General features: G+C 42.1%; 1 protein-coding gene across 2 annotated transcripts in view; it reads left to right on the top strand.

Annotated features, from left to right (window-relative positions):
- Positions 1-25979, top strand: part of adcy2a (adenylate cyclase 2a) — an 80090-nt gene that overhangs the window by 52967 nt on the left and 1144 nt on the right. For both annotated transcript variants that reach the window (XM_048261448.1, XM_048261449.1), the window contains 18 exons: positions 561-688; positions 3976-4134; positions 4772-4904; positions 5573-5749; positions 6654-6697; positions 7142-7222; positions 7367-7436; positions 8959-9056; positions 10122-10206; positions 11476-11613; positions 12623-12742; positions 13217-13401; positions 13873-13957; positions 20550-20708; positions 21658-21804; positions 22575-22682; positions 23961-24078; positions 25811-25935. In XM_048261448.1, the coding sequence (XP_048117405.1) occupies positions 561-688; positions 3976-4134; positions 4772-4904; positions 5573-5749; positions 6654-6697; positions 7142-7222; positions 7367-7436; positions 8959-9056; positions 10122-10206; positions 11476-11613; positions 12623-12742; positions 13217-13401; positions 13873-13957; positions 20550-20708; positions 21658-21804; positions 22575-22682; positions 23961-24078; positions 25811-25935 (2160 nt within the window). The remainder of the gene's footprint in view (positions 1-560; positions 689-3975; positions 4135-4771; positions 4905-5572; positions 5750-6653; positions 6698-7141; positions 7223-7366; positions 7437-8958; positions 9057-10121; positions 10207-11475; positions 11614-12622; positions 12743-13216; positions 13402-13872; positions 13958-20549; positions 20709-21657; positions 21805-22574; positions 22683-23960; positions 24079-25810; positions 25936-25979) is intronic.

Raw genomic sequence — 25979 nt, forward strand, 5'->3', positions numbered from 1 at the left:
TTCCTCTCCACTACCACAGCTAACAGCTACAATATCAACACACTTTAAACTTCAACATGCACCTCTACAGCTGAGGCATTATTATTATTCTTTTTTTCATTAGTGTCCTATAATGCAGTCAGCTAACGCTGTATGAATTTACAATAGAAGAGTTTGTAATTATTTCATTTTAATGCATATGAAGAATTTGGTTCCAAAACGCTATATCTCCATTTTTAAAAACATTAATAATAAATGGAATTTAATTGTGCATTTCAGGTAATATCAATACAATTGCAGTTGTGTTGTTTTGATTGAGTAAAGATAAATCAAATAGCAATTAATCGAATTGCAGTTAGAATGAAATTACCTGGAAAACAAAATGAAAAAGAATGATTTATGAAAATTCATTATAATGGAGGATAAAGCGTTTTGGAAGCAAACTCTTCATTCATCGTGTCTCCCGGGTTTAGCTACACTGTACAGACCTCAAATTCATTGTATGTTGACATTGATTAATTGAGGTGTTAAAACACACACACAGCTGGCATGACCTGGTGTGTGATGTGTGCACATTTCAGGAGAATGACTGCATGAGGATTAAAATCTTGGGGGACTGTTACTACTGTGTGTCGGGGCTGCCAGAATCTCTGCCTGACCATGCCAAGAACTGCGTGAAGATGGGACTCGACATGTGTGAGGCCATCAAGTAAGCCCCTCCTGTTTATGCTGATAGAAAAATATTAAATCAGATATGAAATATTACATATACGATTGTTACCTTTTCTACTGCTTTTTAAAATTTTTGGAAACCAGCAATAAATGGTGCTAAATCAGATCAATACATAAGACTTTGGCTCCAACAAAAGAAAGCTTCCATGGTCTAAGTACTCGCATGCTGTTGCCTGGAGATTGACTGTTATAACTGACAATGTGCTCAAGGGGGAGCTTGGTGTGGCATGCTGAAATTGAACACATTTCCCTGTTAAGTAAACACTGGGTTGGTGTTACTACAGTGATCCAAAACAGGCCTTTAGTTTGGGTTGAACAGCACTAGGAAGGAACACTGGAGAGTTGAAGGAAAGTAGAGGTTGTCCAAGGCTACAAATGAATTGGGGAGGCTGTACAGTTATATCATTCTGTTGACAGCGTATGGGATTTAGACATTTGCTGAATGCATAGCACATTGGTTTGAGGTGGAGGCATACAGTAATACACATACTGCCTGAGATTTGTGAAGAGACCAGCAATGTGTTCAAGCTGTGTGATACTGATGAAGAGTCTGGTGCGGAAGGGTCAGGTGCGGAAGGGTCAGGTGCGGAAGGGTCAGGTGCGGAACAGTCAGGTGCGGAATGGTCAGGTGCGGAAGGGTTAGGTGTGTCGAGGAGTCTGTGGTTCGGTACCCAGCAGCACAGACAGAGTGAAAGGGAAGGTACTAGTCTGTGTTTTCTCTGTTGGAAACTGTGTTTCTCCCTTCACACTCCTGCCCACATCCACCCCATTCAAGCCCAAAGCTTCGCTTATGTCCGCAACCTCCAAAACATCGTGTCACATAATTGCTTGAAGTATCTTTTTTTAAATCTAATTGTTGAGAAACAACCTCTCCAGGCAGCTGCAGTATATCAGAGACGATCAGCTCAGGACAGCTCAGGTCTGTGTGTTGATAGAGTGCAGAGGCTGTGGGCAGGCCACGCATTATTTAGCAGTGCTTATCGCTGCTGTCGTGGAGCTGCCTTCTCAACTAACTACAAGCAATCTACCAACAACGCCCATTGTGTCTGTTGTGTGTGTGTGTGTGTGTGTGTGTGTGTGTGTGTGTGTGTGTGTGTGTGTGCTTATCGCTGCTGTCGTGGGGAGTTGGGCGACTGGGACGGATGTCCCTCTGCAACGCTAAGGGCCTGTCTGGCCTGCTCTGGAATACCAATGCCACTCTGAGTCAACATCCCGCAGCATCCCCTCCCAAAGCTATCAATGCAGCAATGCTGCTGGCCTGGAATACCAAATCAGCTCAGCATCAGAGTATCCTGCTATATCCTCCACACACATGCGCTGCGTGGCTGCAGGGAATGTGCCCGGCCGGGATCCAACATGGATTCACACCAGATGCATTGCCTCATCTAGGTTTAGCTGAAGGCCAGCAGTTAAGACGACCTACTGTTTAGAAATACCAGATTGGAATATTGCATAGATTAGATTAGATTGGATTAGATTCAACTTTATTGCCATCAGGCAGAGTACAGATACAAAGCCAATGAAGTACAGTTAGCATCTGAAGTGCAAAAATACAATATAATTTACAGATAAGTGCATGAAAAGTACTCCAACAATTCACAAATATTGTATGTGTATGTGCACTAGGCCACTGATGCACGGGGAGATACATTTGACAGTCCAGATTATCTTGTTGCTAAGAAGCATGTTATTATCTGTGCCATATCAAGGCCAGATTAGTCTCTGAGTCAGTGCTAATCACAGGCGATGCTAGACACAGATTCTGAGTGGCACTGGCGTGTCTCATTACACCCAGACTGTTCTGGAAGACAGGATTGCTGCCTGGGAATACCAGATTGGTTGCCGCCGCAGCCTCACTGGATAGTGTGTTTGGCAACACGAATGAGAATCAGCGCTGAGAAACAATCTCTGAAGTGTGTATCCTGCATAATTAATGCTTATTTGTGCTCTGCCAGACATCCATTACAAACCACTGCTCGTGTTTGAAAGCCAAGTTGTCCTGCAGAGTTTCTGAAAGACTTGCTCTGTGTGTATAATCTTCTGTGTGGTGACACAGAGGGGCAGCCGTGGCCTACTGGTTAGCGCTTCAGACTTGTAACTGGAGGGTGGCCAGTTCGAACACCGACCAGTAGGCATGGCTGAAGTGCCATTGTTGTTGTGCCGCTGTTGTTGCAGGCAGCTCACTGCACCGGGATTAGTGTGTGCTTCACCTCACTGTGTGGTCGCTGTGTGCTGAGTGTGTTTCACTAATTCACATTTAGCCTGTGGTCGGGGTCCTGGCCCTGGAACAGGAGAGAAACAAGCCCAGACATGGAGGACCAACACGGTAATCTAGACTTGGATCAGAGACCAACACACTAATCTAGACTTGGATCAGAGACCAACACACTAATCTAGACTTGGATCAGAGACCAACACAGTAATCTAAACTTGGATCAGAGAGAAGTTGCTTTAGTGCCCTGCAGCTACTTACTGCTGTTTCTCTATGCAGCTGTTTGTCTCCTCATGGGTTGCTATTAGCCTAATTGCAGTGGGCCAGCAAGAGCTATGGAGGATTCAGTTTTATGACAAGATACAGTATTGCAGTAGTATGTGTTTTACTTGCTTTATTTCCCAGTGTCAAGACCAGGATTCGTTGAGAAAGCAGAGGAATTAAACAAAACATTTTTTTCCATATGATAGTCATAGGACATAGGAGACTGTTTGGACAAAATTGATATGGAATAACCCTCATCTGTGATGATGATGTGATGGTACTGAAATATCTATGATAATGATGTGATAGAACTGATATATCTTTGATGATGTGACAGTGCTGATTTATCTGTGATGATAGTGTGATGGTACTGAAATATCTATGATAATGATGTGATGGAACTGATATATATTTGATGATGTGACAGTTCTGATTTATCTGTGATGATAGTGTGATGGTGCTGACGTATACTGTAGTATATATTAATAACGGTTTACTGCAGTATACTTGCTTTATTCCCCAGTGTCAAGACCTAAGAACCCCTTAGCAATATGCAATAATAATCAAGACCAATGGGCTGTAATGCAAAATAATTGCCACATGCTAATTAGCAACCGCAAGCATGAATAGAAAATAAAGATTTACCGCACTATAAGTAAATAATAGTAGATCCAATTGAACACCGCCCAGTATACAGCTTTTTGATGATCTCTGTGTATAAAACTCGTTCAAATATGTTTTTATGTCACTGTGAATCTGAACTGTGAATCTTTTCGTCTCCCTGACAGGAAGGTACGGGATGCCACAGGGGTGGACATTAACATGCGTGTAGGCGTCCACTCAGGAAACGTCCTCTGTGGAGTCATTGGCCTGCAGAAATGGCAGTATGATGTCTGGTCACATGATGTGACACTGGCCAATCACATGGAGGCTGGAGGCGTACCTGGGTAAGTTATCTCTATGATGTGGCTCACTTTATACTCCATGCTTCAGGCCAGGCTACATTGAACATTTACATTTACATTTAGCAGACACCGTCCAAATTTCAGTTTCATCCAAAGTGACTTACATATGTCAATTCTAGTACAAGGGACTACATTGTCCCCGGACAAACTTAGGGCCTTGCTCAAGGTCATAACGATGGAAACCCGGAATTGAACCCACAACTTTTCAGGCTCCTAGCCCAGCTCCTTAACCACTATGCTACCACCACCCACAGAACATGGAACAGTTGTGGAACATTTGCAAAGTGGCATGTAACACTACACTTTCACCTTGGTCAATGAAAACTGACTGTACTCGATGTGGGGGCAGTGCATATGTGGTGTGGACATTTGAAAAATAGACCAGTCTTCTGTTGTCATATCTATAATGATGATGTGATGGTACTGCTGTATCTCGTATGATGATGTGACGGTACTGATGTATATGTGATGATTTGACAGTACTCACTTATTCATGAAGTTGATCTGACGATGCTCAGTTATCTGTGATAACAATGTGATGGTACTGATGTTTCTGTGATGGTGATGTGACAATTCTGACATATGATAATGATGGGATGGTGCTGACATGTCTGTTCAGGCGGGTCCACATCACCTCTGTCACGCTGGAGCACTTGAACGGAGCTTACAAGGTGGAGCCAGGAGATGGGCAGGAGAGAGAGCCTTACCTAAAGGAACATGGCATTAGCACCTACCTTGTCATCAATCCAAAGGTACATAACCTTCTCCTCAGAGAAATCATTGGAGGATTTACTCAGAGCATAGTGATGTCTGTGTAGTAAGTTACAAACCATTAATAATCAGTGTACATAATGTGCCAACGTACTGTGTCCACACAACCTGATTCTAGTAGCAAGCATCTGATATGTAACACTAGTGTGGTTACAATTAAACAAGGACATTATGTATTATTTAGTTATGTTTATAGTTAAACATTTTTGACAAATAAATGAATACATGGATGTAATTTGATGCCAGTTAGTCTGTTAGTAAAAGCAATTGAAGTTAGGAATTTTAGCTAATTAGTCTGTACCTGCAGGTGTTCCATATGACCTGCTGATGGATTAATGAGAGAAAACATCAAAACGTGTATGTTTAATTAATTAAATTAATTAAAGAATTAAAAATTAATTAGAAATTAATTAAGGAATTAAATGAAACACTATTACTCTAATGTGTACTTTTTCTGTCCTTAAAATAAATATTGTCCTAAGATGTCTTAGGATTCTGCTGCAGATGATGTTCTATTCTTTCACCACATAGAATTACAGCTAAAGAGCAACACGCTGCGTCTAGAATTTCTCCATAATTTAAATAATCGGCAATGAATGAAATGCATCAAAGAGAGACAGCTTTCTCTACTGTCTCCGCCCACTTGCAGGCTGAGAGGCGGAGCCCACAGCACCACTACAGGCCTCGGCATCCTCTGGAAGGGGCGAAGATGCGGGCGTCGGTCCGGATGACCCGCTACCTCGAGTCCTGGGGCGCCGCCAAGCCTTTTGCCAATCTCCATCACCGGGACAGTATGACCAATGAGAATGGCAAGATCAACACTGCTGTGAGTGTTGTCATGGTCACCTTACCTGGTCTTGTGTTACTGTTTACTCCATGAGGACAGCCAATTTAACTACCATATACTATTATATTTATACTGTTAATAACCATGTAATAAACAAACTATTAATTATGTTTCTACTGTTTATAACCATGCTGTTAACTAACCATTAATTATGTTCCTACTGTTAATAACCATGTTAAAAACGAATGATACTCTAATGTCACTTATTGCACAAGTTTTGTGTTCATCACCGGCTGAAGTGCACTGGATTCTTATAGGCCCAAATCTGGCCCTGATCTGGAATGTAGTCTATCCAGTGGCATCTGTCCACTGGAGCTGTTTTGAATACATAAAGAAGGATCATTGGTGCTTCACTCCCTCCCTGAAGGACATTTCCATCAGGGCCTGTTTGCCATGGCTTCCCATGAGGCTTCTGAAGAAGCTGAACTCTCTCCCTCTCCCCCCTCCACCCTCAGCTACATAACATCCTGGACGAGCTTGGACCCAATGGTCAGCCGCCTGCACTGTCCTTTCATTTCACTTTACAACTTGGTGTTGTTGTCCTGAAAACACAACACTTCTGCTCGCTCTTAGAGCCAGCAAAGGTCACATTTTTATTAAACAGTAAACTAGTATTTTATTGACTGTTCTTTGGACAAAATTTTGGGCAGCTTTTTTTTGTTTACTTGAATGTTATGTTTGTCTGCGGACTTAAGCCCATGCTTGCAGTTCAGTTTCATCCTGCCTGATGTATCAGGGCCTGTTTGCCATGTCTCCCCATGAGGCACTGTCCTTCTTTCATGGCACAGCAAAAAACATTTTATTAAACTAAACAGTCCCTTCATCCAGGATGTTTCATCCTGCCTGCCAATGGGACTTCATATCATTTCTTCCCTTCATCCAGGATGTGCCAATGGGACAGTATCATTTCCGCAGGCGGACAGAGAGGTACCAATGTGCTTATGAGTTCTCCCTGCTTTTCTGTGTCACAACAACACTCATCATTCATCTGCCTATCACGCCTCACTCCTTTTAGAAAAAAACTCTTTTTTTAGAGTTTAGACTGATGCAGGATTTTGCGCATGTTCATGTGGCAGTGTACTGTTAGATGTATCCATAAACAGCTCTTGCCCACGTGCAAAAAGATGCAGAGATGCATAACCATGGAAGACAAGATACCTTAATTAGACTTGCTTATGCTTTGAAGAGCTTTGGAGAGCTCTGTCTTTAAAGGAAGTTGCCATGGCATTTCTCTATTAATAGTGCTGAAGACTATATTGTTGATGTGTTGCCATGGAGTTGAGTTGGGAAGAAATATATTGCAAGCTAAATGTAATTAGAAATGCACAATATACACAGAGACTTTAATCATTTTTTACCTGTTTTAATCAGAACAAAGTCACAGAAGAGGCGCTTTGAAGAGGAATTTAATGAGAGAATGATTCGCACATTTGATGGAATCAATTCACAGAAGTAAGTTCTATTCCTTTTACGCAAGTATAAACAATATGAAGATAATGAACCATTATCAATGATCATTAAGTCAGTCAAAACAACCAATTATCCAACCAACCCATCAATCAGTACTCTCTTTTCTTGAATGAAACTCTTTTTCAGGCAGTGGCTTAAATCTGAGGACATTCAGCGAATATCTTTATTTTTCCACAACAAAACACTGGAGAAAGAGGTATGTCATGGTGTCCACCATGAATTCCAGCACAAATATCAGTTCCATTCCTACAAGTCAGTCCACAATTGCATTTGTGTTTGTCGAGTCTCTCTACTACAAAGTTCATATAATAGGGCCCCATGCTCTACATGAATATTGAGAGCCAACATAGAAACATGTCCAACCCTAAATACATTATGTTGTATAATATGGACATGCTGGCTAACTCCAAAATCAATTCTCGTCTGTATGCTAATGATGCCGAGATGCCGAGAGGTTCTGATTAGGTGATCACCTGAATCAAATCTTATTTAACGAGGAAAAGTATCAAAACCACTACTATGATCATCACTATCCTCTTGCAATGGGACCAGCTGGCAAAACAGTGCTAGTAGTACCTCAAAACTAATTGAAAAAAAAAACACTTTATAATAACTACACACAATTCATCATTTATTAAGCATATTAAGCATTTGTAAACTCATAAGTTAGAATAAGGAGCAGGGCTAGCATGCAGTAACCCAAAAAGTTAGGGGTTCAAGCCCTGGCTTTCACCATTGTTACCTTGCCCTTTAATTTCATTGATATGTGGAAGTTGCTTTGGATAAAAGTGTCTGCTAAATGAATAAAGGCAAATATAACCTTTATAACTCATTTGTAAATGCGTTGCCAGCATAAAAAGTCCTCTCTTTAGATGATCTCGCAAAATTTCAAATGAATTGAATGTTTGTGTTGGATAATTCAATGCCATACACAGAGTAATTACTAGCAGTAAAAAGTCTTGAGTGGGGTTGTGCTGGGATTCTCCCACTCGTGATGACTCATGGAATGCCTCTTGTCCAATCAGAAATTAATAAATAGTCGGAACAGGTTCTAACTGTTGTATACCGGTAATCAGTGTTATTCCACCAAATGTTGATTTCCGAACTCTTCTTAAGTTAAAACATGAGTATTGTGTTATTTAAATGAATATTAACTTGATTTCTTTGCATTATTTGAGGTCTGAAAACACAGCATATTTTTTGTTATTTTGACCATTTGTCATTTTCTGCTCTAAATCACAATATTTTTTATTTGGAATTTTGGGAGAAATGTTGTCAGTAGTTGATAGAATAAAACAAAACCTATATACTTTTACTCACATACCTATTTTACTCACATACCTACATACCTGAAGTGCCCTTGAGCAAGGCACCTAACCCCTCACTGCTCCCTCGTAACGAGGCAGCTCACTGCGCTGGATTAGTGTGGCTTCCAGCTCACTGTGTACATCATTTTGCATTATGCACAAATACAGAGCACAGAGAGCATTCCTGAATACTTAGACAAACATGCATCAGAGAATGATGCAAATCATGCAATGCACAAAGCATGCACTCAAGCATGCTTCAGAATGATGCATGTAAGTTCTGGATAGACAATTGGAGTACTGTATGTCTCTGATGGACACACTAGTCCATGTGACATGTGACATGTGAATATGAACTTGTTGGCCCTCCAAGTCTACAAAGTAAATGTGTTCTATGTTTGTCCCTCACAGTACAGAGCAACCACTCTACCAGCTTTCAAGTACTACGTAACATGTGCCTGCCTCATATTTTTCTGCATTTTTATCGTCCAGATCCTGGTCTTGCCAAAGTAAGTGTGTGTTGTGCTATACTATGATCTCGCACATTTGTAAGATCTGGTGGATCAAAGTGTAAACAATATTATCAGCAGTGAGGCACAGACCCTCAGGCCAGGCCAGACATCAAACATACTACTAGGAAATGTACATTTGACATTTATTTACAATAAGTACTAGTCAAAGTGTGGTAGGAGGAGAAGAAGAAGGAGGTACACTGTAGAGGAGGGAAGAACGGGAAGGGAAGTGATAGAAGAAGGAGGTAGAGGAGGGAAGAGAATGAAGTGATAGAAGAAGGAGGTAGAGGAGGGAAGAGAATGAAGTTTTTTTTAAGACAGAGAGAAGGTGCCCCTACTCTGATGGGACTTGGCAGGTCGTTCAACCATCAGGGGTCCACAGATGACAATAGTCTGGATTGCTGTGGGTGTGGTGGCGGCAGACGTCGTTCCTTGGAGGAGCACAGCAGCTGGGGGGAAACATAAGCCTTTATGAGAGCACTTAAGGAAGTGGGTGTAGAAATGTTTATCTTACGTGTAAAAAAGTGACTCTGATGGACTAACACAAGGGTGGATAGACAGATGGATAGATGCTTGGATATGAATACAAATATATATGTTTAATAAGATGAATATGTCATTCAGACCTGAAAAGATTTTCTCTTTCTGTGTCCCTTGTGTCTCAAGGAAAGTGTAGTGAGGTGTAGTGTTTTATGTCACGAGTCTGATTTGAACTGTGTCTTGTTCGCCTATTCCCTCCCTCTCACATTCCACGGTGAAGTTGGGAATGTCTGGGTTTTTAAAGTGCGGGAGGAGAGGCTTAAGCTGTAATGTAATGGTGTGAGCCTTGTCAGACATTAGTGTTTTTATAATGTTCTATGTTTTAATTTTCTAGACAATGGTTTATGTAATGATGAGTATTAAACCTCCCTCTCTCTCTCCCTCTCTCTCTCCTTCTTTCTCTCTCTCTCTCCCCCCTCTCTCCCCCTCCCTCCCTCTCTCTCCTCTCTCCCCCTTCCCCCCACTCTCTCCCTCTCTCTCCCTCTCTCTCCCTCTCTCTCACCCTCCCTCTTTCTCTGGCAGGACGGCCCCCCTCGGGGTCTCGTTTGGTATGGCCTTCCTGCTGCTCTCGCTCATCCTGCTCATCTGCTTCACAGGTCATTTCATGGTAAGAGACACCGAGGGCCCATGATGCTCCTCACCGAGGGCCCATGATGCTCCTCACACACCCATTTCCATTAGCACCTCACCAGTCCTGGCCATGTCACTACAAGCGTCTTATGCTTGATCACCCTCAAGCACATTGGACTTTCTTAATTTAACTTATATAGTGTATTTAGTATTTCGTTTTGTTAGTTTCTTATCTTATCTTCTACTGTCTTTATTGTACAGTGGAGTTTAGTTATATGTTTATACTATACTAATGTTTCCCATTTCTGTTGTAAGTATCTATCTATCTATCTATCTATCCATCTATCTATCTATCAATTTCCCTCACGGGATCAAAAGAGTATATATACTTATACATTACCAGGCTTGCTCTCTGGGGCCATATGAAATACAGTATGGTCGGCTACATGTTTTGGACTTGCAACTTAGCTCAAACAGCTAGTTGCTGGATATGAAATAGTATACATGTACACCTCATGCCATGAACAACTGGTTGTGTAGACCTCCGAATATGTATTTGTACTTTGTGTGTGTGTGTGTGTGTGTGTGTGTGTGTGTGTGTGCTGTGTGTGAGAGAGTTCAAATAGAGGTCCTATTTCTGAGTGCTTGAAGTGCTTTGATGTCTCATTGGCAGTTGTGTGCTATCATATCAGCGGTGAGGCCACTCATGGGCTTTTACTAGAGGCTTGTGTGTAGTGACCCAGACACTGTTTACACAGGAGGCAGAACTGATGGATACCTCTCTCTACCTCTCTCTCTCTCTTTCACTCTTTCCCTCCCTCTCTTTCTCATTCCCTATCTCCCTCTTGTTCTACCTCTGTCTCAATCTCTCTATGTCTATCTATTTTGGATCTGTCCTCTCTCTCCTCTCTCTCACCCTCGCTGCAACTCTTTTTTTCTTTTTCCCTTTCTCTTTTCATCCCTGTCTGCCCATCTCTCTCTCTCTCTCTCTCTCTCTCTCTCTCTCTCTCTCTCTCTCTCTCTCTCTTTTCCCCACCCTCTCTCTGCTCTCTCTTTTTCCCTCACCTCTCTCTCTCACTCACTCTCTCTCCATCATCTCTCCCTCATCACTTACTCCCTCTCTCTCTCTCTCTCTCTCTTTTTCCCCACCCTCTCTCTCTCTGCTCTCTTTTTCTCCCTCATCTGTCTTTCCCTCACCTCTCTCTCTCACTCACTCTCTCTCCATCATCTCTCTCTCCCTCATCACTCACTCCCTCTCACTCTCTCACTCCCTCTCTCTCTCTCTCTCTCTCTCTCTCTCCCTCAGCACTGCAGTAAAACCTCTTCGTCCTCCTGGCTCTGGCTCCTGCGGTCGTCCGGAGTCATCGCCAACAAGCCCTGGCCCCGGATCACCCTCACCATGGCAACCACTGCCCTCATCCTAGTCATGGCCGTCTTCAACATGGTATGTGGGTGGAGCCACAACAGAAGGGCTCACATTGATTGGCTGGAAGCTCCTCCATGCATGGTCTCCTGTCCCGCGCGACATATGTCAGTATTTGTAAACAAAAGCCAAGCCTACAGCTGGTCAGGGTGCTGAAGCTGAACATCCCATTTGCTGCTATGGCTTGGAGTAATGCAATGCAGATCCTTGCCCAACGTCTGGGATGAATAGCCTAAGATCTAAGAGAGAAGTTCTGTTAAAGTTTTGCATCAGCAACTTTTAATTAGACCTGCACACTTAGATACACGACTGCGTCCCTGATTGCTTTTCCTTTGTGGAAGTGAAGTGTCTTTCCTATTTGGGCCAGACAAGTGTTTGTGTGTGTGTGTGTGTGTGTGTGTGTGTGTGTGTGTGTGTGTGTGTGTGTGTGTGTGTGTGTGTGTTTCGCGCTGGCGTGGTGTTTACTGTGTGTGCCAGGCCTGATAAGCAAACACACACCATCTGCCTCTGTGTCCTCCTCCTCCACCCTGTCCACATCTAATTATACTTCGCTCGCTGAAAAAGAGCACAAATGCTTTTCTGGCTTATATATTAATTATTAAATTATTTTTCACTTTAAAAGTGAATTGCCCACACCATTCCTTAGTTTATTTCAGTGATATAACATTCACACATCTGTTTTCACAACTTATCTGAAGTATGCAGAGGATTAGTTTATGAACAGTGTGGAAAAAAGTCTGTAGCAGTGGAGAACCAAACCTTTAATGTGATGAGATGCTGCTGGCTGTTGAGTTACTGTATTCATTAAAATGGAGAAGTGAAATATTGTTCTGACAGCGATTCCCGGAGATAGAACACATTGGACCAATTATCTGGAGGATGTGACGATGACGGCCCACTTTATTTAAAGGCTCAGTGGAGTTCAAAATATTGTCTGTTGCAATTAAGTTTTGCTTGCTTTCATTACTTCTTAACTAATAGAACTTTAATTGCATTTACTCAGCAATTTTTGTTTCATTATTTTCCACAGTTCTTTTTGGATGAGGACCCAACCACTCCGATCCCTGTTTACAATATCTCCAACGAGACCAACATTTACTTGGATGGGCCACCAGTGCCTTTCATAGAGAAGAACAACTTCTACCTTCCTGTGAGTGTAATGGCTCTGTTCTCATCAAATCTCTCTCATGGCTTCTGAAAAGGGAGTCTTTAAACATCCTCAGTGGAGGTGAACTTACAAATGATTTTGTGCTGTGTTGGTCGCTGGCAGAAAAGTGAAGGAGAAAAGTTTCACACGCCTGAAGCTTAGTAGATTGCGTCAAGGGCAGCCATTTCCTTGATGGGAAAAGGCATTGTTTTGGTGTAACAGTCTTCGCTGAGGTCTTTAGTTTTTACTGTGTGTGGCTCTAGTGTGGTCTAAAGGGTGGACGAATACTACATAGAGGAGTCATATGACAGCCCTATTTGTCCTTGAACATTAACATCAACCAATTTTACGCTTACTGCTCGCTCCATGAATACTTTAGTATAAACGTTAATGACCTTTTGTGTCTTTGAAAGAGAAAACACACTAAGTGTGTGTGTGTGTGTGTGTGTGTGTGTGTGTGTGTGTGTGCCCTGCCAGTATTTCATCTACTGCTGCATCCTGGGCCTGATCTCCTGCTCAGTGTTCCTGCGCATCAACTACGAGCTGAAGACGCTGATGATGCTGACCGCTGTCATCGCCTACAACACCATCATCCTGCACACGCACGCCGCCCTGCTGGACGAATACAGCAGGTTTCTCTACCAGACAGAAGTGCTGGATAGGTCAGTAGAGACAGATGTGCTATCAATCAATCAATCAATCAATCAATCAATCAATCAACCAATGGATCTATCTGTTGTTGTACTGTGATTGTGTATTTGTGTAATTGTGCATCATTGAAAAGCATGTGTGTTATGCAAGACAACACTACTGATGAGTGTGTGTGTGTGTGTGTGTGTGTGAGAGAGAGAGAGAGAGAGAGAAGGAAGGAGGGAGAGACTTTTCAACAACCTGTCCTTATCACTTGATGTCTGATTGTCGAGCCTTAGATTATAGCTTTGTGCTAAAAGACTCAAAGACAAGACAAAATGAGTTATTGTCCGTGAAAGTAAGAAATGATCATATCCATTATGCTGGTTAGCCATCAGCCAATCACCTTGAAGTCATATATATTGTAGCTCTAATATCTGCCCATTTGTGTGTGTGTGTGTGTGTGTGTGTGTGTGTGTGTTTCACTCTGTGCTCTCCTATAGGCCTGGTGTCTTGAAGGACCTGAAGACCATGGGCTCTGTGTCTCTGTTCATATTCTTTGTCACACTCCTTGTGTTGGCAAGACAGGTGAGCGTCACATTTTATATGCACACATACACACACACACGCACACACACACACACACACACACACACACACACACACACACACACACACACACACACACACACACACACACACACACACACACACACACACACACACACACACACACACATTGTGTTTTTTTCCATGTCCATTTCTGTTCCATTCCATATCAATTGGGTGTGGTTCCACAGTAAAGGTCAAGAGCAAGAACAATGCATTATCTATTTTGATTCTAATTTTAATAAATCATCCTGAACGAAATCAATAAATCAATTTACATGGCAAAAGGCCACCCATTGCCATTGGCATGACGGATGAGAGAATGTAGCCTCTAAAGCACATACAGTAGCTGCCTGACCTCCATCTCTTTGATTAGAGAATAGCATGCAAAGCAGCTGCTGCAGCCCCGTGAAGACAAATGCTCCTGTGGTGGACAGTGTTGGTTTAAAATAGCAAACAGTAGCGCTCACGGGTGGCCGCTGCGCAGGCCCCTATGGCCCAACTAGAGCACCTGTGTCCACTGCCCAGGGCCAAAGTGCCCCCATCAATCTCACTGCAGAGATTTCCTCTGAGATTAGGTGTCAGCACTACCCATCAGGAGGCCATTCTCAGGAGCCCCCCCACCCCCCACCCCTTCACCACCACACTACTTCCTTATTTAATGCTTTTTGGAGAGGAAAGATGGGAGGGGGGGGCGGAGCTGGAAATAGTTTTATACTCTGGATCCCATGCAATAGCCTTTCTGCCCATAGAACAGCAACAAACCAGCTTAGTATGTATGAGGGCGCATAAACATATTTATGTGTGTGTGTGTGTGTGAGTTATAGTAAGATTCAACCAGTCCCCCCTAGTCAAGGGCGTCTGAGGTAGAGCTGGGTGTTAGAATAGATGTGTGTGTGTGTTAGACATCCTGTATTCTAGATATGTTATATTAGGTTATTCATTATTAGCTGTAATGGAGTGAATAGAAACCTAATGCAGTGCTAATATACTGAAACATTTTAGCTTCTTCATTCATTTAAAACTGCAGAGAAAGAGAGTCTACAGGGAAATATCTACAACTGGTTTGATATGGAGAGAAATCTTCACTTTATAGTTAAAGGAGAAGAAACGGTAAATTAGACTCTACAGGGGCCCTTTTTTGACGATCAAAATATGCAATCAAAGGTGCATCTAAAGCACAACTGAAGACGCACAAGATGTAAGCACCCTTAGCAAGCAGTCCCAGACAACTTCTCTGCAGGATAAATAGCCTTAGGATTTTCTTTGTCATTCGAACATTATTCGGGCAAGTGTTGCTTTTTTCAGGCTATGTTTTCAATGGTAATCTCGTGTCAGTCAATAGTGAAAGTAATTAACTGTGTAGATCATTTTAAATTTTTTGTTTTTAACTAGGTGGCGCTATACATGAAATGAGTGGTTATGGAATGGGTTGACATGGCCCCTTAAGATCAACATACAAAAAAAAGGTGGTCCTCCTAAACCTTACGGTTCTCGAGATATTCACATAAAACTGTGTCAGCCCTACCCTCCTTTCAGGGTGTCCAGTCCAGCGGGGGGGCTACAGATCAAAACAAAAAACAATGGTTCCATGCTATCCTTGTGGGGCTACATGCCCACCGAGTTTCGTGGACCCCGGTCTTTCAGTGTCCCGGGAATCCTTGACGGAAAATTGGCCATGCGAAAAAGCTGCGCGGCGGTCATAATAATAGATGAGTGCAGATGTGTGTAGGCAACACTCTGCTAGGTTTTAGTAAAGCATGGTTTAGTGGAATACCTGTGTAAGTACCTGTGTTTAATGGAATACCTGTGTAAGTACCGCGTGTAAGCAGATTCCTTCAAATCCGCCGCTGACTTAAAATACCGATGCACTGTTTGAAGTTGCACTGCTTGCTGGAATGACAGATGTCATTCTCATTGGTTTAAAGGATGTTACGCCCAAAACACACCCATGACTGATTAAGAAACCTTTTTTGTACCAAGCATCTGACATTTGATAACAAAACCACCCCAAATGTGCACTGGACACACCCCTAAATGTATTTAAGCTTTTCGCCACTGACCATGCGTTTTAGATTGCCAAGATATGGACCCTTTCAACAATAAAAACAAAAACAATGCTTGAACATTCTATTTGGGCCCCAATCTACTTCCTCTGCATTAAGATAACATATGGAATGTTGAAAAGGAAGTCTTGTGGGGCCAACTATGATGCTGATGATGGAACTCTCTTGAAAGGGTCCAATATTTCTGTGATAATGTCTGACCTTAGTGTATGCCGTGCTGAACAGCTCGTAGAGGTTCTGGTGCTGTAGGATGGCATCTTCCAGGTCCTGCAGCTCACAGGGCAGCTTCTCTAGATGTCATATGTGATTATTTTGTAGCACACACACACAGCCCGTCTGACAGGTTGGATTGGCATAGCTGCAACATTTTTAACATTATCAGGGGTGTGATTCTTCCGTTTTTTAAACTTTTTTTTTCGACTTTAAAAAATGAGACCCACACAATTCGTATAGATCCGATTAGTTTTTTAAGGGGGGGCAGGTCAGAGGTAGCCTAGGCTATATTTCTGTATAACACAGGCCATTGTTATAACAGGCCGCTGACAATGACGACGGGTTTTGTGCTTCACATCTTTCCGAATATCACGCCGCAAGTATTCCGTTTACTAGTGGATTTCATTGAAAGTGAAAGTAGACGGACGGGTTGATCAGCTGCATTCTGAAGAATGCTTGATTCAAGTTCAGTGTCTGTGTGGCGAACTAGTTTCTCAGCAGACGCCATGAAACGGTAAAGGTCAACAAATTAGGGGTTTGCACCGACGTCACGTTCTGGCCGGTAACTATGGTAACCCAGCATGCGCGGCCATATTGGCGATGTTTTTCTCAGTCTGACCTATTGGTACAACCTAAAACACGGCAATAATTAACCATTTTCCTTGACGATGTTAGGGATTTACTTCAGTGCCTAATGCTTTCTAATGAGGCGAGTATCTCCAATATGGCGATGTCCAGATCTGATGACACGCTGTGCAAACCCCTAATTGATTTAAAAAGACATCATGTATTAAGTTTTTTTTGTTTCTCGTTTGTCTACCTTAGGCCTACTACATTGTTTAGTTAACACCTTGTCATTTTGCGTTAGTCCAGCCGTTCACCTCCGTGAACCTTGCGCCCCTTGTCTAAAACATATTTCAGGATGCCATCTCACCATGAGAAAACATAACGTTATGGTGACAGTGCTAAGAGATCAAAGCTTTGGCATACTTAGTAAACGTCTTGCACATAATATTGAGCTGAATATTTAGTGGAAATAGCCTACTGTAGCATTGTGCTGATAGATAAAAAGTTGCTAATTTAAAGGCGCAGTCCGCATTTTAACCCTAGCTCTCCATTTAGTGTGTGCGCGCTTGTAAAACTAGTGTTGTAGCAGGTTAGCCTACACAATTCTGGTGCAGTATCTTTAAACTGAGCCTAACATTTATTTTAGGAGAGGTGTAGGACCTACATTGTTACTTTGGGAGGAGAGGAATCGATGTAATTTGATTCTCTTTGGAACTGAAATATCAACAACCTTCAAGTTGCAACCTCTTCAATCAGCATCAATATCAGTAGGCCTATCACATGATTCACTATTTTGTACGTAGGCCCAGAGGACTGTTAGGGGGCAGGCTATATATTATCATCAAGTAGGCCTATAGTAAATAATTTACTCAATGTTGGTTTAAGTTATAAACAAAACATGTTATAAATGGAAAAAATCCATGGTTCTGCGTCACTGTTGGCAAAATTATCATGATGGTGTAGTCTTGTGTAGGCCTAGGCTACTTTGCTCTATTATAAATTAGTTTTCTTTAGGCCTTATATGCTGTATTGTAATATGCTATAATGTTTGAAATATATATGTATATCAATGTCAATACTTCCCGTAAAAGTCACCAGATGTCATCATTTAAAGGGTTACTTTTCAAAATGTTCTTCGGGGGGGGGGACCCCCCTATTATTTACCCCAAATATATTTTCTTTAAGGCCACCCTTGCATAGGATTTGCCCCATGCATTTTCTGAAGTGTAGGGGATGTAGTGGTGGTGCTTCGTATATTTTCCTTTTTTTTTACCTTTGCCAATCACACCCCTGAACATTTACGGTGTCAAGCATTTGTCTAAGAGCATGGGCTTTTGGTTGTGTGTTTCTGCCTCTGCTATGCCTACATTAATAATTTAGCACAGCAGAGGCTTTTCACAAAAGGCTGATTGCAAACATCAGAGCACAGGAAAGAAATCTATTCAGATTAAATCACATGAGATTAAATATCTAATATTAAATAGCTGTATAATTATTCATAAATAATATTGTAACTCATCCTTTGTTACATTTCTCTTTCATGTGGTGAGAGGAAATTTAATGAAAACAAAGGAATGTAATTCCTTAGCTGAGTCTTAAACATGAAAGATTAATAAAACATGGCTGTGACTCCCAGAGCCATCACTAAATCATGCCTAATGGGACACAGATCTTGATTCCTTGGTTTCCAAACCCTCAAGGGCAATTTTTTCAACTTTACATTAATGAAATGTGTGTGTGTGTGTGTGTGTGTGTGTGTGTGTGTGTGTGTGTGTGTGTGTGTGTGTGTGTGTGTGTGTGTGTGTGTGTGTGTGTGTGTGTGTGTGTGTGTGTGTGGCGGATGGTGGGTGGCAGTGATGGTGATGGTGGGGTGGCAGGTGGGACAAAAACAGGTGGATTTAGTTATAACTCCCCCCTCCTATCTCTTTATGTTGTCAGGCCTGATCCACTTTGCTCTAGTGATGCTAGGCATTGAGGATTGAAGGAAAGTGCTGACTAGACACAGAGCAACAGTCTGCACCACACCAAAGAGCCTCTTGGCAGTGATACAGACACGGTCTAGAGACGAGAGCTATGACTCAAAGAGCAGTCATTAGGAAGGCCCTGGGTTAAAACATGCTCCGCAATGACGTAACGCATTTGTGATTAAGACTTGGATTTGTAAAGCCAACAACACACATATGGATGGGATGAAACATTTGTATCAAACTAAATACTCAAAGGTAATGAGGTAGCACACACAAATCTGAACTGGGCAGGCTGTTTTTGAATTGTTAGTATTTTAAAATGGCCCTTTCATGCTGCAGTTTTGCAGTCTTTCCAAATCAACAGTAGTGAGCATGTGTGCACTCAGACCTCCCCAGCACTCTGGATTTAATTACTCAGGAGCAGTCACTTCTGTCCAAAGTGACAATTCTCTGTTAATAGCCTGCATTCAAAGGCAGCTCAGCGGCATTTAAGCCAATTAGTTTGACATTGCTAATAGTCTGCACATTTGTACACATTTGATTGTTCATTCTGCTTTAGATTGACCCTGTCCTTCAATTTAACATGCATTTACATAAGAGATTTAATTAATTGTCATGTTGCAGTCATGCAAACCTCTTGCATGTGTTCCCCTGAGCTCCTGGATCTGTGAGATGCAGACTCCAATAGAATAACAAAGAGTTTGTTAGTCTTCTTAGTACCACATGTGACTATTCCAACACAATGTCTCCAGACACATACATGTATGCCTTTTCATTTTCTGGTGCATCTCAGTGGGACTCAAGCCATCAGTACAGCTCAGTGGATCCTGTTCCCATCCTGTCTGATGTTGCAACTTTCACCCATCTGTGTGTTGTTGTGTTAAGTACAAAGCTAGGGCTCCACTCACCTCAGGTGTACTTTAAACACATTAAAGAAATATGGACCCTTTCAAGAGAGTTCCATTATCAGCATCATAGTTGGCCCCACAAGACTTCCTTTTTAACATTCCATATGTTATCTTAATGCAGAGGAAGTAGATTTGGGGCCCAAATAGAACGTTCAAGCATTGTTTTTGTTTACCTTGTTGAAAGGGTCCATTGGCCAAAGAATATGGGAGTCTGTATGCGATTTCATTCACTGTGTGGTGTAACATAAGGTTGACTTTAACAGAAATAAAATGTATTATTATCATGACTATTATAGAAACAGCTAATAAAATGGCCTCAAATGAAATTTGATCAAATATGAATCAGGAGTTCACAATAATCCACCCCTTTCCAGTAAATACATTTCCTATTGAGCTTAAATTTTTTTGCAAATGTCAAGTGTTTCCACTCAAGATTTCCAAATGTGAGAGTAGGGAGATCTGCCTCTGGCACTGACCCGGCATGGACACGGGCGTGGCTCTTGGGTGCTCCTTGTTGGTGCCCCCCACCCAATCCCAATCCTCCCCCACCTTTTTATGCATCCCTTGCCACTTAATCTACTAAACCCCTCTTCTACTGCACTACTACCCCCCCCCCATTAATGCACAAATAGGCTGACACCAGACATAATTTCACTGCATTTCTTACTTCCAGTAACTATATGCATGTGACAATAAACTTCCTTGTATCCTTGATGAGGTGTTCATAGCCAGATCGAACTGGACCAGGGCCTTAGCTGTTGTGTATGTGTACTGTGTCCTGAGCTGGTGTTGTGTTGAACTCTGAATCGGCTGAGAGTGAAGGCCTCACCTCTGTGTCCTCTTGTAACAGAATGAATATTACTGTAGGTTGGACTTCCTGTGGAAGAACAAGTTCAAGAAGGAGTGTGAGGAGATCGAGACCATGGAGAACCTCAACCGCGTGCTGCTGGAGAACGTTCTACCGGCCCACGTTGCAGAACACTTCCTGGCGCGGAACTGGAAGAATGAGGTAAAGAGGATGAAACAGTTACCTCAGAACGTGGTTAGCAATAATAGAAAGGTCTATGTGTCCCGTCTCTACCCACTGGAAGATGGCATGGAGGAACGTTCCATGAACACGTTCGTCGAACATTTTGAGAGACACATATTTTAAGTGTTGGTTATTTGAGTCAACAGGCATTCAGTTATTCTATGTGAGGATCTGTGTTGTTTTGCAGCTTTGCTTTGGGGAAAAACATGTAACTTGATCAGAATTGCTTAGTTTATGTCTTCAAAGTAAATATTTATGCTATCTACATTTCAGTGCCATCAGAATGAGGAGTTACTGGTATAAACAAATAGTCAAAATGCTTAGCCATGTTGTCAATATAACTGCAAGCTCTGTAAGTTTACTATGTAGATTTTGTGTTTGGCATACAGTATATGAATTTCAACCATGAATTACACATGACTGTATATGGGAAATTGTAGGAGATGAGACAGACTTCATATTTAGTGTTTACTTTTATAGTACTTTTTTGTCCTATAGTTTGTTTCCAGACCATTCAATTCATTGTCATACAAGGAAAAAAGACAAGACTGTTTTACAGTACAGCTCTCTCCAAAAAGTGTAATAGAAATGCAAATTATTGACAGATTACATATGACAACTTGTTGCATGTAATGACCAATCTAAGAAATGCACCAAAGCGACTAAGAAAATTACATTATCTCAGCTAAAGGTTAATTAGAAAGGTTTTGACCTCAGTACATATGGGATGTATTGATTTAGATGCAAATGATACCTTATCCCTGACTCACAGCTCCTTTAGTGCGGAGGGAAAATTAAATGGCAAGCCATAAAGCAAGTTGCCATTTCAAAATATGAATCTTGTTTGATATTGGTGCTGATTTGTTAATTAACATTTCTTTTGTGTGTGTGTGTGTGTGTGTGTGTGTGTGTGTTTTGTTCTCCACAGGATTTGTACCACCAGTCTTACGATTTGGTGTGTGTGATGTTTGCCTCCATCCCAGACTTCAAAGAGTTCTACACGGAGTCGGACGTCAATAAGGAGGGCCTGGAATGCCTTCGGCTCCTGAATGAAATCATAGCAGACTTTGATGAGGTACATTCCCCTCCTCTGGGTTTTTGGGGGTAAGGGCCATTTCACATTCAAAGCTCTCTTGCACTCGTCTTTCCTAAATTGTAAAGGGAAATGTTCTGGTTACTGTCACATGGGTGTGCTTAGAATGTCATATAATTAATTTTCTATCGAATCTCTCATTTTTAAAATATATCGTGGACATTTTGAACCCACCATAACTGATGGATGCATTATTTCTTCTGAAATGTGCAAACAATTTAATTTTATTCAATTGTGAATTAAGTACAGAATTAGATTACTTGAAGAACATGTGATTGTGTGTGTATTGTGTTATTATTGACTCCGAGATAAACTGTTTTCAAACATGATCTTTGTCAAACGGGTGTCCGACCCTTCGGGTGATTCAGATATGATGCTTACATGTGGACATTATGCGGACATTATGTGTGCACAACACTGACGCACATGAACAGAATCTCTGTGTGGTTGAACAGGTTGAACGTGATTCAACACGCACATGAACAGAATCTCTGCATGTCCTTTGCTTCGTTCAGACACAAGCTCATTTACATAATATCTGTCGGAAAGTTAGGAATTCCAAATGTCGAGATATGTTGTTCAGATATAGGGTCCAACCACTTGATATGTGCAGAACATGCTGACTTTTTTCTGAAAGCAGCTATAGAAATAGTTTTTAATTGTGAGTCAGGGCCATTTCTGCACACAAGTGGATATTTGATTCCATGTGCTGAACATGACAAGCTCTTATCTGATGTCCTTGCCCCTCACAGCTGCTCTCCAAGCCCAAGTTCAGTGGTGTGGAGAAGATCAAGACCATCGGCAGCACCTACATGGCAGCTACAGGACTCAATTCCTCTCCAGTGGCCGAGAGCATACAGGTGAGATTGTGCATGTGTGTGTGTGTGTGTGTGTGTGTGTGTGTGTGTGTGTGTGTGTGTGTGTGTTCATCAGGGGTGCAACTATGCATTCATTTAGGGCAGTGTTTCTCAAAGTGTGGTCCGGGGACCACTGGTGGTCCGCAAGCTAGCCCAAGTGGTCCGTGAGCAGACGTGGTAAAATATAATATAGATGAGTTGTTTGCAATATTGAACCAAGTTGTATGTAAATCCAAACATTTCTGCAACACTGCCTATGTAAGGCATGCCAGTTTAAATCATATAAATTCTCTGACACAATAAGCAAGGTGCAAAGACAATCAGTGAGTAGGCCTATTGTGTAATTTACTGTTGAAGTAGGTCTACTTTTTTTTTTTTTTAGCTAGGTGGTCCGTGAGGCTATTTTTATTGATTAAGTGGTCCTTGGTCTGAAAAAGTTTGAGAAACACTGATTTAGGGTATGCAACACCCGCCCCCCTAACATACCGTAATGGACAATCAGCACAACGCCTCATATAACATGTAACATGCAATCAGCACAATGCCTCATATAACATGTAACATGCAATCAGCACAACGCTTCATACAACATGTAACATGCAATCAGCACAACGCCGCATATAACATGTAACATGCAATCAGCTGAATCAATTCCTGAATCATAGCACAGCCATGACCAATAAGCCCACCTGTAAGATGCTTTTAAGAAAAAGATAGATTACAATATACTATGTGATTGTTTTAAAGTAAAAGATAAATTACACTGTTCACTGTGCTGTGTGTGTGTGTGTGTGTGTGTGTGTGTGTGTGTGTGTGTGTGTGTGTGTGTGTGTCTGTCTGTATGTGCATAAGTGAAAGCAAATTAATCTAGGTACCTTTTAAATCTGATACAATCCAGAATTAAACATTGCCCTTGCTGCACCTTTCCACTTAAATTGAATGAAAACTGATCCAGTAGCTTTTTGTAATCCTGTCTACAGCCATACAAACTAGCAAACAAACAGACAATGTACCACACCCAAAAAAATGCCACCTCTTAGGCGGAGGTATTGAAGTGCGAGTCAGTGTGGGAGTGAGAGACATGCTTAAGATAAGACTGACAGAGTTCCTTTGAAGAAGTCAGGGTACAGATGCACTGCTGCTTGTGCTTGCTGTCTGGAGTGCATGTGGATGGAAAGTACACAAACACTAGAGTGCGTGAGGGAGAGGATCACAAAGTCTTTGATGTGGGGGAGAAGGTTATGTGACTGTCTTTTTACTGTTCCTTTCCTGGTCTCACAGCAAGAGCATGACAGGCAGTATATGCATATTGGGACCATGGTGGAGTTTGCCTTCGCTTTGGTCGGAAAGCTGGACGTCATCAACAAACACTCCTTTAACGACTTCAAACTAAGAGTGGGTAAGTGTTACGAAACCCCTGCCAAGCCAACAACGAAAGAGGGGCGTGAGGAATCGTACATCAGAAATTATTTTATTAACCCAAAGAGAGGATGAGATGGGTGTTACTCGCAGTGGCTAGTAATGCAGGCATGTTGTTAGGAGTGAAATATGGTGTTGGCTGTTGACTCAATGTACTAAGCAGGAAAGGCCTACCAACAGGAGAGGAAGCAGCTTTTAAGAGTTTACCTGATGACACACCTGCTGTGTACCTGTGCCACTCATTAGCAATTAGGCGCTCATGTCATGATCCCACCCCATCTCACTTCCTGTCAATCTCTGAATAAAGGCAAAAAATCCCCAAAAATATACTTATATACTACTAAAAGTATGTCACTTGTGAAATTTCACCTGCTTTGACAATATAATCTCTAATTTGACATCCACAGCTGAAGTGCCCTTGAGCAAGGCACCTAACCCCTCACTGCTCCCCGAGCGCCGCTGTTGTTGCAGGCAGCTCACTGCGCCGGGATTAGTGTGTGCTTCACCTCACTGTGTGTTCACTGTGTGCTCACTGTGTGTTCACTGTGTGTTCACTGTGTGTTCACTGTGTGCTTCACTAATTCACGGATGGCATAGACTAAATTCCTTGTATACGCAAGTATACTTGGCCTATAAACCTGATTTACATTTACATGCAGTTAAATGACAACAAATACACATACTTTTGGCACCCCTCACTTTGACCTTATCAATCTAACGGCTGTAGAGGACTCTGCCCGTTGTCTTTAATGAATAAGGGATGCTGAGGTCAGCAGACTGCCCCTGGCCCTGGAGGGGCATGTACTGGAAATGATTGGCTGTCCTGTCCTGTCCTGGTCCTGTTGGCTGCGACAGTCCAGGGCAGTTTGTCAGAGGCTCATCACAGTGGATGGCCCCAGTGGGGGTTGATCTGGCGCAGCTGGGGCTGTTTTCTGGGGGCAGTGGAACAGCCTTCTATCTCTTGAAGGCTGTTTGTCATTCAGTTAGTTCCACAGAGCCTAAAAGTGGTGTGTGTGTGTGTGTGTGTGTGTGTGTGTGTGTGTGTGTGTGTGTGTGCAGACCTTTCACTGTCTGAAGATTTTTGCACTACATCACTATGCCTGGCAGGTCAGGTCACAATAATATACTGTAGCTCATCATTTCCCAATGTTAGGGTTGGGACCCCATGTGGGGTCCCCTGAAATTCAAATAAGGTCGTCTGAGATACTGGGTATCTTACAATTGACCAGTACAGTGCATTCAATTATACATACATTAAATAGAAAATATTAAAAACCAAAATCTTGATATCCAAGTTAAGTAACTAATCCTTCATTACAATCTGGCTATGTAAAAATAAACGTGGACAGCCCACATGAGATGTTGGTGTTGATAGTGATGTAATCATGCTTGATCAACGTTCCAAACAAAGCAGCAAATCAACCGGACGCACAAACGATAGCCAAACGAATGAGCTTGCTGGGACATTTGGGAAATCAAAGTAACACTCTCGATTGGGTGTTACAACAGAGATGATGGGGATCGCCAACGTTTTGTGACATCAAAATAGGGTCACCTGCCATACAATGTTGGGAACCCCTGCTGTAGCTGATCCAATGAGTTGTATAGCTAGCCATGATCTTAAGGGCTATCCAATAGAAATATGATATATATGTCTGTTTTGTGTTATGACGTGTGATGTTTGTGTTGTGTTATGACGTGATGCGTTAAAGGGATCAACCATGGGCCCGTGATTGCTGGTGTGATTGGAGCCCAGAAGCCTCAGTATGACATCTGGGGCAACACAGTGAATGTAGCCAGCAGAATGGACAGCACTGGAGTCTTGGGCAAGATACAGGTGACTGTGTGTGTGTGTGTGTGTGTGTGTGTGTGTGTGTGTGT

This window comes from Alosa alosa, chromosome 13, assembly GCF_017589495.1.
Source record: "Alosa alosa isolate M-15738 ecotype Scorff River chromosome 13, AALO_Geno_1.1, whole genome shotgun sequence".
Taxonomy (NCBI): domain Eukaryota; kingdom Metazoa; phylum Chordata; class Actinopteri; order Clupeiformes; family Clupeidae; genus Alosa; species Alosa alosa.